The 12595-nt window shown below is 46.0% G+C and overlaps 1 protein-coding gene across 3 annotated transcripts; it reads right to left on the bottom strand.

The window, feature by feature from the left end:
- Position 1: 1 nt before the first annotated feature.
- Positions 2-5476, bottom strand: LOC133339731 (zinc finger protein 664-like). 3 transcript variants are annotated; one of them, XM_061547909.1, is made up of 4 exons: positions 5303-5476; positions 3903-4013; positions 2655-2777; positions 4-2074 (listed from the first exon to the last, which is right to left on the bottom strand). In XM_061547909.1, the coding sequence occupies exons 2-4, from the start codon at positions 4009-4011 to the stop codon at positions 1134-1136; spliced, it is 1173 nt and encodes a 390-aa protein (XP_061403893.1). In that variant the 5' UTR covers positions 4012-4013; positions 5303-5476; the 3' UTR covers positions 4-1133. The 3 variants fall into 3 exon arrangements, with proteins under 3 accessions (XP_061403885.1, XP_061403893.1, XP_061403877.1); XM_061547901.1 differs by lacking the exon at positions 5303-5476 and having other exon boundaries at positions 2-2074; positions 2655-2790; positions 3903-4164; XM_061547893.1 differs by lacking the exon at positions 5303-5476 and having other exon boundaries at positions 3903-4164.
- Between the last annotated feature and the right edge of the window lie 7119 nt (positions 5477-12595).

Raw genomic sequence — 12595 nt, 5'->3', positions numbered from 1 at the left:
TGCGAAGCAAGGGAGTACTCCACAAAGTAAAACCTCTCGTTTAAATCGTCCACGTCACTGGTAAAGGATGTCAGATATTGAAAACATTCCAGCTTCTACTGTAATACTTACACTTTTCATAGCCCTCTAAAAGGGCAATGCTATGGAGCATATTGATGTGTGGTGAGTTTGTATTGTTTTAAGATAAGAGGGCCAAGGGAAGGGATCAGTTAATAGGTTTGTCTGATTTCGTTTTTGGGGGTTATTAAGACAGATGGAACTTTGCATTTTTCCAAGGAAAAAAATCTATTCAGTTAACGAGAGCATTCTCGAAAGAAGCATTTTTTTATAATGATTTATTACAAAAATACTGAAGCGTCAATTTAAATATATATAAAATTCTTAGCCAATGTACATGAATGTTTTTACACTTGTGGTTCCAAGCATTTGATGTAAAGTCCACTGCTAATTGTATCACTTCATTAATGATCACATATTGAATATCAATAAACACAAAAGCATTAGCAGCAACTTCACTCTTGTTGGGAGTTACCATTACCGATTCACTCAATGATTGAATTCTAACATGCATAACGTATTAATCACGTTTATAGAATCTGAGCTTTACAATATGCTTCAATACCAAACATCTGAATCCTGCGTTCTTTTCTGTCAAACATTGGGTGCAGTCATAAACAGAACAGAAATGTAACTCTTGTAACAAAGAGATATCCCATATTTAACTTAGATGGCTGAAGCCATTCCACAAAAATGTGTAAATATCGAAGACATTTTACAATAACATTTGACAAAAAATAAAGTGTCAGTAATGCCACTAACACTCGTAGTGACGTGAGATAATTGTGAATTTTATAGTGACAGAAACTCAGCTTCATGATGCAATGGTGCTAAAGCAGTAAACCCAAAGTCACATACATATACATTCCCTGTTCAAGGGGAATCTATAGACGTTTAAATCAGTCAAAATGACATTACAAGTGTCGGAATTCAAACCGCAAATGTCCCCTCTCCCCAATAACTTCACGAAAGACGGATCAAACAATACTGTAACGGAGCAAGGCGTGAGATGTTTTGCCTGCTATTAGCTGGTTCCCATCACAAGTTGCACGGCTTCATTTCCTCGCGGTCACCGTTTAAGAAACACAACTGATGAGGCACTTCTTCTTGTGGTAGTTGAGTCCCGCGTACTGTTTGAATGCCTTCCCGCAGCGCGAGCACACGCAGGGCTTCTCCCCCGTGTGCATGCGTACGTGCTGGGTGAGATAAGAGGAGCGGGCAAACGCCTTCCCGCACTCCTTGCACACAAACTTCTTCTCGCCCGTGTGACTCGTCATGTGCTTGGCCAGGCCCGACGAGCTGACAAAGGCAGCTCCGCAGCGCTCGCAGGTCACCGGCCGCTCTCCGGTGTGAATGCGCCGGTGTACCGTGAGAGCACTCGCCACCACGAACGCTTTGCCGCAGAACTCGCAGACGTAGGGCCTCTTGCCCGTGTGTGTCCTCTGGTGGACCGTCAGGGCGCACTTCAGCGCAAACGCACGGCCGCAGACGTCGCACACGTACGGCCGCTCCCCCGTGTGCGTGCGCGTGTGCAGCCTCAGGCAGGCCACGCTCACGAAGGCCTTGCCGCACACCTCGCACGCGTACGGCTTTTCGCCCGTGTGGCGCCGCCGGTGCACGGTGAAGGTGGACAGCGTGTGGAAACCGCGGCCGCACTCCTCGCACACGAACGGCATTTCTCCGGTGTGCTCACGCACGTGGCACTTGAGCTGATATCGCTGCGGGAACACGCGCTCGCAGTCCGTGCAGCGGTACGGCCGAATGTCGCCAGTTTTGTCCTCCCGGCTCGGGATTACTTCGCGAGCTTCGCCACAGGCCTCACCTCTCTCCAGCAGCTGCTGATACTCAGCCGAGGCTTTCCCTTCATTGGTTTCAATGTTGTAATCCTCAACACCACCACCCCCAATCTTACCAACACATTCTAGGCCCTGCTGTTCATCCTCTAAACTGCTGTCGCTGAAGGTCTCCTGGAAATAGTTGAAGTGCGATGAGGAGAGGTACTTTCCCTCAATCTCACCTAAACGAGACACAAAGGGTGATCATGAGTTTATGTGTTATAATGTGATGTGTGATGATGTGATGTGTGGTGATGATGGACGATCGGGTGATGATGTGATGATGGATGATTGTGTTGATGTGTGATGATGAATGATTCTGTTTTGAGGTGTGATGATGTGATGGATGATTGTGTGATGAAGTTTGACGACAATGAGATCGTCGTTTTCTCCCCGTCTGCAGTCGTTACCGATGCCGCTGCAACCGAAATCCGCCACACTAATGTTCACGGCGCAACGCAGTCATCTTGTTATCAAGGATTTTTGCGGATCATAGGATGTATGGAGCAGTAGTTCGATAAACCACAACATGAATGAACCCTTTTATTCATTGCTAGAGTGGTTAAAATTTACAGATAAGAGGAGTTTTTCTCTCACATCTGGAAGGAAACTCCGATTTACCAATTTGCTTGTCCGCAATGTGTCCCCCCATAATGCCGTGGCTAAAGAGAAACTCTGCCACGGTGGATTCACTGTAGAAATCGTAGTGATTTTGTGCTGTGTGCCAAAAACGAGAACGAATTCCTCGTCACTTGCACTTACCGTCCTCGAGTTTAACATCTGTGGAAGACTCATCTTGGTCTGAAACTCCCACAACTTCGAGTTGGTCAACCGCATGTGAAAACGTGTCGCTCTCACTACCACCCACACAGGAGTCATCGGCGTCTGTAACAAGAACCTACATCATAAGCAGCACCAGACATTCCTCACCACGGGCGATTCTCAAACACGGGGAGTGATCAGGAATTCAGCAGCTGCAGTTACACAAATTACCAGTGCAATTGCTAAACAAGTTAAAATCACAAATATTCCACATATAGCCTTAACAGACTGTCAGCGCAAGTGCTGTTAGCGAGCGACTCATAATGGCCAACACGGCACACAAGGGAATTAATCCCAGGACTTTCTTGCTGTGAGGCACAAGTGTCCTTCACTGCACCACCCTGCTGCCCATGATGAATGTAAGTATGTAGAACTTATTTTGCACCATCCTTAGCCAACCGTGCTAATCGGACACTGTTAGGGGCTGTCTAAGGCGGTGCTTGGCAGATTTTGTTTAGCGGGATGGAGGCTGCATCTACCCATGATGTAGACATTTAAATGTGTGCTTTGCAATATTAATGCTGTAAAAACAATCTTGGAAACAATATAAATATCCCTATCAATTGTAATAATGTATCTATTTGAACTGTTACCATAGCAGTTTCGATGCAATTTAATTTATATCTCCAACTTGAAAAAGCTAAGAGACATAATCATAAATATTGTATGCATTAAGAGTTTCCCATCATTGCTTACAGTAATGGATTATGATGTGTACACCTTCAACATATGGTTAAGCCATGCTTCTTGCGGAAGTGCGGAGTTGGTCTGATAACGTTAATCTAAATTGTCTTATGGTTGTTATTGTTTGACTTGCATCACACTGTGATTTTTGCACACAGCGTTGTAATATGGTGGGTTTTTTTCTGGAAGATTTGCTGGTTTATCCAGGATGTTTCTGTTGCGCGTCGTCGCTTTAAGATGTTCTCTGTTCATATTTTGTTTGTTGCAGTTGCACCCGACTCAAGAGCCGCATGGCTCACAGGGCTATACCTAGTAAATGAAACTTGAAAACTTTAACCACTCCAAAATCAAGGCCGATACATGCCTTCTTAGAGCAACGGGTGGGTTATACAAGGTTGCGAATCAGGATACGACTGATCATCCTCCAGGGGTAATAAACTAAATATGCCTTCATCTCGTGGACAGTAAGAAACCAGAACAAGGTATGGATATTAAGGGACTCACCATCTCCTTCCACCTTGACAGATGTGCTAGACTTGAGGCCATGCAGGTTCGTCTGCAGTTCAACTTCTGCAGCAAAACTGCCATCTCCGAACGACAAGAAACTGCACATGTCTGCAAGGTAAATGTTTGCATTTAAAATGGTTAGCTCTACAGATAAAACCGTTTTAACAAACACGATGTCTTTGGGGCTTTGAGGCCATAACAGCAAACCCTTTGAATCTGGCTGCAGTTTGCAGTGAAACACCCCCATCTGGATTTGAAGGCATTGGAACGTTGGGTTGCTCGGTCAATGGCCAGGGTCAACGGCGGCGTGGTGTATTCCGCAAATATGCCCGACTGTGAGGGCGGGCACAAGCCGGCGTGAGTAGGTTAAACGTTGAGTTTTATAAGGGCACCACGGGGTGACCAGCCCCTCCCCACCCAGCCCCTCCCCACCCAGCCCCTCCCTCCCCTCTCCACCCAGCCCCACCCCTCCCATTTTTGGATGCACGACGGACGGACGGACACAATAATCCCCTGTGGGCTGGTGTAACCAGGAGGTTCCTACCAGTAAAACAGTTACCTAACCTAGGCCATAGCTAATTCCAAGCATGTGCTTACACAGCAATGCATGGTTTCCATGCACGAGATGACATTTAAATGATTCAACGTTTAAAACGTTATGTAAAGTTTTGCAAAAGCAAACTTGTTGAGTGGCGCAATGATAGCAGCCCATGGCCTGCTGTTTTCATCCAAAAGCTGTCCCATCAGTGGTCGTTCTGCAGACGGAGCCAATGCCACGGCAAGCTTCTGCAGCCCCACATGCCCCCCACATGCCCCCCTCACTCCCCGCTGTCTCTACGGTTGCTGCCATCCCCCCCCTCGCCAGCCTCTCCTGCCCCAACTCGGGCACGGCCAATTCGGGGGGTCGGGCATGAGCGGAGTGACCGAATAACAACAACTTTGATTTAAAGCTTCTTTCGTGACTGCAGGGATTCATATTCTTGGTTCTTTCGGTAAAGTCACGTAGAAGGGAAATAATAATAAATATAATTTTATTATTATTTTAAACATAATAAAAATATATAAATATTATTTTATTATTTCCCTTCTACGCGGCTTTACTATAAATATATTAATATTATGTTATTATTTCCCTTCTACGTGACTTTACCGAAAGAACCACGAATAACAACAACAATGTCGACTTGTAGCGCGCTGGCGCACAGACACCTCTCACCCTCGTGGCGAGAGGGACCACTCGAGACGCGGGAAACACAAGCAACAGCAGCCACGCTGCGAGCCGGTGCCAACCACTGTCCAAGCTCTGCGATTCTTTACATACGAAGGTGCTATCGGCCAATGCATGTGGCAGGTGACGGGGGAGGGAGTTTCGCAACATCTGCGCGTGTTCCACCTACCCTGGCTGCTGCAGCTGCCGCGGTGCCGGGTTACAGACGCGCATCGTTGCCTCCAGCGGGTCGCGACATCCCCGCTGGGTCTTCCTTCTCCTCGCTCGCTGGTGGTGGTGATGATGGTGATGGTGGTGATGATGGTGGTGGCGTCAGCAGTAGCCGGCCCCCTTGAGCGCGGCCTCTCGCGGCCCGGGCGCCACCGCGCATGCGCGGCACCAAGGGCCGGGCGTCACGTGACGCGAGTAACTGGCTCGCGCGGGGGGAGAAGGGGGGAGGTGGCAAAGTATAGGGCGGGGCGATAGGCGGGGCTAAATGGGTTAGGGGCGGGGCAAGGAGGTGAAGGGCGTGGCTAAGATGGGTGAGGGGCGGGGTTTAAGGGATGAGGGGCGTGGCTAAGAGAGGTGAAGGGCGTGGCTAATTTGGGAGAGGGCGTGGCTAAGATGGATGAGGGGCGTGGCTAAGAGGGGTGAAGGGCGTGGCTAATTTGGGAGAGGGCGTGGCTAAGATGGGTGAGGGGCGTGGCTAAGAGGAGTGAGGGGCGTGGCTAAGAGGGGTGAAGGGCGTGGATAATTTGGGAGAGGGCGTGGCTAAGATGGGTGAGGGGCGTGGCTAAGATGGGTGAAGGGCGTGGCTAAGAGGGTGAGGGGCGTGGCTAAGAGGGATGAGGGGCGTGGCTAAGAGGGGTGAAGGGCGTGGCTAAGAGGGGTGAGGGGCGTGGCTAAGAGGGGTGAAGGGCGTGGCTAAGAGGGGTGAGGGGCGTGGCTAAGATGGGTGAAGGGCGTGGCTAAGAGGGGTGAGGGGCGTGGCTAAGAGGGGTGAAGGGCGTGGCTAAGATGGGTGAGGGGCGTGGCTAAGATGGGTGAAGGGCGTGGCTAAGAGGGGTTAGGGGCGTGGCTAAGAGGGGTGAGGGGCGGGGCTAATATTTTTTTAAAGGGGCGGGGCTACCAGTCGAGAGGGATGAGGCAATCGCCACCACCGCCACGGGACGAGAACGAGAGATGGGTTAACAAGTCGAGGATTTACGCCAATTGTGTCTCACGATGTAATTCACCTCCCGTACCTTGCGGTGCGCCGGAGGTCTCCGCGAGAGACGAGGGTCGGATTAATGGAGCGTTACCAAGTCCCAGGATCATCACGGTGCATCGTGAATCCAGCGGCCGCCCTGGTCAATACTGCGCTGTGTGTTCCGTACCTGTCAACCCACACGGTTTACCCCGTATTCTTCTAGAGGGGAAATTTAGTTTTTCATGTCCATACGGCAAACAGTCGTTTGGATCCGGGCGAATATATATGTGTCTATTTGTGTTTATCTCTTGTGATGGGACTTTGTATGATGAACGTTGAGATGTACAAGGGCCACGGGGTGACCAATAAGGTCTGAATTGGTCTCTAATAAGGTAGGGCACTGATAAGGGGTTGACAGGTATGGGGCCGTTCATAAATGACAGTCACGCGATTTTGGACGATTTTTGACTCCCCCCCCCCTTTCGTCACACGGCGTCACAAAAAGTCAGACCCCCCCTTAAATATGACGTCACAAAGCTCTGCCCCCCCCCCCCAAAAATTTAACATGCTTCAAATCGCTTTAAAATATTGCCATTGTAGTGCGTATTTAATGTGGCGCTGCACTCTGATGTTGTAGGAGAAAACATTTATTAAAAAATGTATTTCATTAAGTAGAACGTGTTGTCTATATTTATTTAAAGTTGCGCATTTTGACGTGACGTCACATTTCTGAAGCCCCCCCCTCCCATCGTCACACATCGTCACAAATGTCTGACCCCTCCCCCCCTAGGTGCGTGACGTCATTTATGGACGGCCCCTATGGTATTCGCAATAACAATACTACTACGCGTCGTTTGCGTCACACGTCAAATACCCCGTGACGCGATTGAAAGAGTAGGCCGTCGCGTGCCGGCCGTCGCGGTTCAAAGTTGGGAAAATGTCCGCAAATTACTCAAATGGGATTCCAGTAAGGCGCTGCTGTACACAGCGCGCAGTTGCTGTGTGCACATAGCGACCAGCGACCTCCTGCGAAGACCTGGCAGAGCCCCTGTTCAAGTTCATGTACTAGGTGTAGCCCTGTGAGCCATTCGGCTCTTGAATCGGGTGCAACCGCAACAAACAAAAAACAAAAACATGAACAAAAAACATCTTAAAGTGAATATGTGACTAAGCCATGCGACTCAAGGAGCCCTCCCCGCGTTGACAATGCACTAAACTGGACATGTTGAACCTTTGTCGCACCGCACGGAGCCAACCGTGCTGATCGAAGGTATGAGGGAATGAAAAACTATACACAAACATCTAAATAGGAGTTTTCAATCCTAACAAAATAATCAAAATAAATGGTGACGCGCTTTGGCCAGTTATTCAGAGCGACTGCGAGAAGATATTTTCCTAAAATTTTATTTTAGAAAGAATGGTATGGGCATTTCATATGTAGTGTGGAACACACTTTCCGTACGCAGCATGGACGGGTTGTGCTTCTTCTGTAGGATTTTATTGTTTACGTATGTGATGTTGAGATTTGTGGACAATGAATTTTAGGTGTATCTTGTAATTTTATTGTTTGTTGCGGTTGAACCTAAAACAAGAGCCGAGTGGCTCACAGGGTAAATCCTAATAAATTAAACTGAAACTGAACTCCGAGGCAAGGTAATACCTATAGATTTGAAGCTTTCGTGACTGCAAGGATTCATACTCTTAGGTTTTTTCGGTAAAGTCACGTAGGTAAAAATAAATAATACAAATAAATGATAAAATGATAGAAATAATATTTTTACCTACGTGACTTTACAGAAAAACCCAAGAGTAAGGTAACACCTGCTCATTCTTTATTCATCTCTATCCACGCCAGTTGTGAGCGCATACTCCACTTCACACGTGATACACCTTAATCCCCCTACTCGCTACCCCGACTCGCTCCTACACCGCCAGCACCTTCTCGGGACCAAGCAGAAGAAGACGAAGAACCCCGTGCGTTGCCGCACGCCGGATTTTATTCCCCCAGCGAGACTCCGCCGACATCCCAGGATCATAATATAGGTTTTTGGGTCAGATCGCGTTATTTGTAAATGTGTCGCGATCTGACCCAAAAACCTATATTATGAATAATATTGGTCGCGAAAGCCTACGTGTTAAATTCCAGGATCTGCCCAACAGCCAACCCGCAGACCATACACATGACGCCTCTCATCAGCTGCGTCACTCAATTACCGCACGTGCCTCTCATCAGCTGTGTCACTGCAATTACCGCACGTGCCTCTCATCAGCTGCGCACGCATTACCGCACTACACATCCAAAAAAATCCAATCTCAAGATTTCATGACAACAAGCATCATAACAGCTCATGGAAACGAACCGCGTGGAGTCGTGGACAAGCCTAATTGATGAAGGTTGCCAATCTGGGCACGGGGTAGACGTGAGCCGAACAAACCCCCCAACAAGTCAAACAAGTTCGCCGCTGTGTGTCGTACAACTGGGAGAGAAAAAAATTAACCCGTAAAAACAAAGTTTTTCACTATAAATCCTTTATATGCGTGGCATCGGTTTTATTTTATTATTCATTTCTGTTTTTCTTGAGTAAGAGTTTCATTTTTATCACATTGGTATTTTAAATAAAATATGGAAAAAAAATTATCCTAAAAAGTGGAAAATTTTGGAAAAAAATTTTCACGAAAATAAATTGTCACGCACAACGAGTCTGTGTGCAAAATGTCAGCTCGATTGGATCACGGGAAGTGGGTTAAAAAACGACCGAAAGATTTGCACGGTCGTAAGCGCGCAAGCAAGCAAGCAAGTGAACTTAATATAAAGGATTTAAAAAACACCACACACGAGACTGGCGTGCTCGTGTTGCCTGGGACACCACTCTCGGCAGGCGATCCGAAATCAAAACGCGTTGGGAAAGCCGAATTCGTATGCAAAGTAACGCAGCAATCATCGTGCGTAGTTTTTACATCCTTTATATTAAGTTCGCTTGCTTGCTTGCGCGCTTACGACCGTGCAAATCTTTCGGTCGTTTTAACCCACTTCCCGTGATCCAATCGAGCTGACATTTTGCACACAGACTCGTTGTGCGTGACAAATTTTTTTTTCATATTTAATTTAAAATACCAATGTGATAAAAATGAAACTCTTACTCAAGAAAAACAGAGATGAATAATAAAATAAAACCGATGCCACGCATATAAAGGATTTATAGTGAAAAACTTTGTTTTTACGGGTTAATTTTTTGTTTTCATCAGCGTGCACTGGCTGCACGCCGATGGATATTCATGGATGTAAATGTTAACCCGCTGGGGGAGGGCAATGTGTGTTGTGCGGATCGCGTTATGGTAATTTACTACGGCGATTAAACACACCAGGTTTTTTTTGTCATTGGAGTTCGTGGGGCTGAATGGAGATGTGACTCGCTTGTCGCTTCATTGCGTTAGGGGTCGTCCATAAATGACGTCACGCGATTCAAACGTCAGACCCCCCCCTCAAATATGACGTCACAAAGCTCTGCCCCCCCCCCCCCAAAAAAAATTAAAACATGTTTCAAATCGCTTTAAACTATTGTCATTGTAGTGCGTATTTAATGTGCCGCTACACTCTGATGTTGTTGGAGAAAACATTGATTAAAAAGTCTAATTAAGTAGAACGTGTTGTCTATATTTATTTAAAGTTGCGCATTTTGATGTGACGTCACATTTCTCAACCCCCCCCCCCCTCGTCACACATCGTCACAAATGTCTGACTCCCCCCCTCCCTAGGTGCGTGACGTCATTTATGGACGGCCCCTTATCTTACAAAAGTTCCCATGTTTTCCCACGTCGAGCCGTTAACCACGGGTGCGGACAGCTCCTTCCAGCGGCAATCCCGCACTCACGCACGCAGCTGAGAGTGAGATCAGAATGAGATTTTGATCAACAGTTTCTCCTTACTCTTTGTTTCTTTCGGTAAAGTCACGTAGGTAATAACAAGTATAACCCGTAAAAACAAAGTTTTTCACTATAAATCCTTTATATGCGTGGCGGCTAGAGTCCTCTCGTCCTCTGGCTTGAGATGGCTGCCACCTATGGGTCAGATGATTGCATGGCAGCATTAAGCAATTGGTAATTAAATATAATATTTTTGTCCTAAAAAGTGTAAAATTTTGTAAAAAAATTCCCACGAACATTAATTGTCACGCACAACGAGTCTGTGTGGAAAATGTCAGCTCGATTGGATCACGAGAAGTGGGTTAAAAAACGACCGAAAGATTTGCACGGTCCTAAGCAAGCAATCAAGTGAACTTAATATAAAGGATTTAAAAATTAACCCGTAAAAACAAAGTTTTTCACTATAAATCCTTTATATGCGTGGCGGCTAGAGTCCTCTCGTCCTCTGGCTTGAGATGGCTGCCACCTATGGGTCAGATGATTGTCTGCCACCATTAAGCAATTGGTAATTAAATATTTTAATTTTTCCCTAAACAGTGTAAAATTTGGAGAAAAAAAAATTCACGAAAATTAATTGTCACGCACAACGAGTCTGTGTGCAAAATGTCAGCTCGATTGGATCACGGGAAGTGGGTTAAAAAACGGCTGAAAGATGTGCACGATCCTAAGCAAGCAAGCAAGCACGCAAGCAAGCAAGCAAGTTAACTTAATATAGAGGATTTAAAAAAAATCAAATCACGACGTTTCGATCGCAACACAAGCCGTTGTCCTCGGGCAGAAAAAAAATAATCATCCAGCAGTGGAACTGTTGAACCAGCGAGAGAGCAGTTACAACAAGGTTATATATGTGGCGATGGGCAAGCAAGCGGGGTCTAATAAAGTTTCTTATTAGTATTTCATATTTTATCTAGAAAATATTGAATTGGCTTTAAAGAGCAAACCGTAAGTCGGCTTTCACGACCGATGTTACGATTCGTAATTAGTTTTGCTTTCTTTGCAACATTCCGATTTTGGCGAGAAACCAAATCAATTGGCATATTTGCCCACGCTGATAACTCGATTCGATTGGCTCAGCCGATGGGTGACTGAGCGTTAGGGGTACAAATCTACACGCCTCAGCAATCTAACCCAAAGCTAATTATGAATCAGGTACAGCATTCTTTTGCTTTCACCCTAGGGTTCCATTGGATGTGCATCAACACGCAGGGTGGAATTAGACGGGATAAGAAGCAGTTTAACAAAGAAAAATCTTTATTATGGATATTGTGTTTCATAGTATCATCTTATTGTGCATTACCATAACATATTTCAGCTGCATTATAATCTGAAAGACCTCCCACCCTCAGAAAAAAAACAATTGTAAATAACATGTTAATTGCAATGTAAGAGGATACAGTACAACGTGTGTGCGTTTTCACTAACAGCACGTGAAACGATATCATCAATACTATCAGGAACTACTTAGGCTAACATCTTCAAGGTATTTGAGAGTACTGTTTCTGAATGGATTCCTTAGCAGCAGTACTCCGATTGTGATCGAGGGTTTAATTACTGCACTGTACATAAAGCGGACTTCAGGTTCTGCTCCTTTTGTACGCGAATGTTAATTTCCTCTATGCGCGCTGCGACTGTGACCAGACGCTTGTGAAATGCCCAAAAAAAACAAGAAAAATATTCTGATTAAAGATTGTCCTTGGAACAACTACTGTACACGCTTCTATCCCGACCGGGCTTAATAACCCCAAGGTGAACGGATTGCGACAGAGTCTGGCACGGAACAAGGTAACGTGAGCGTGCCACGGCACCGCAAGACAAGGTCACGTAACCGCGTACCCGGGGTGGGTGAGTGGGTGAGTGAGAGGTCACGGAGCTGCCCAGCTGGGAGGAGAACAGGAGACGGGGCTGGACAAACTTGGCGGACACTTCCACAGCAGACCGAATCGATGGCATTGCTCAATTCGGCCGTGGTGGGAAACGAGAGGCGGGGCCGCTGTAACGCAACAGGACTGTAAAGCGTGAGTTACTGCGAACTGATAAAGGACCTCTCGCTTGAGCAAAAGGGCAGTACGTTTCCTTCTAGATTTGAAGCTTTCGTGACTGCAAGGATTCATACTCTTCGGTTTTTTCGGTAAAGTCACGTAGGTAAAAAAAAAGTAATAATAGAATATTATTTTACTATACCAAATTTATTTTATTATTATTTTTATTATTATTTTTATTTGATCTTTTACCAATTGTATTCTATTATTACTTTAATTAATTTTTAATTTTATTTTTTACCTACGGGACTTTACCGAAAAAACCTAAGAGTACAGTACGTTTCCTGCCCATACAACAACAAAAAAAACACGGACCACTTTCCCAAAAAAC

The sequence above is a fragment of the Lethenteron reissneri genome, chromosome 9, assembly GCF_015708825.2.
Source record: "Lethenteron reissneri isolate LAM-NWPU_2019-01 chromosome 9, ASM1570882v1, whole genome shotgun sequence".
NCBI classification, from domain to species: Eukaryota; Metazoa; Chordata; class Hyperoartia; order Petromyzontiformes; family Petromyzontidae; genus Lethenteron; species Lethenteron reissneri.
This window is presented reverse-complemented; position numbering and strand designations above follow the sequence as displayed.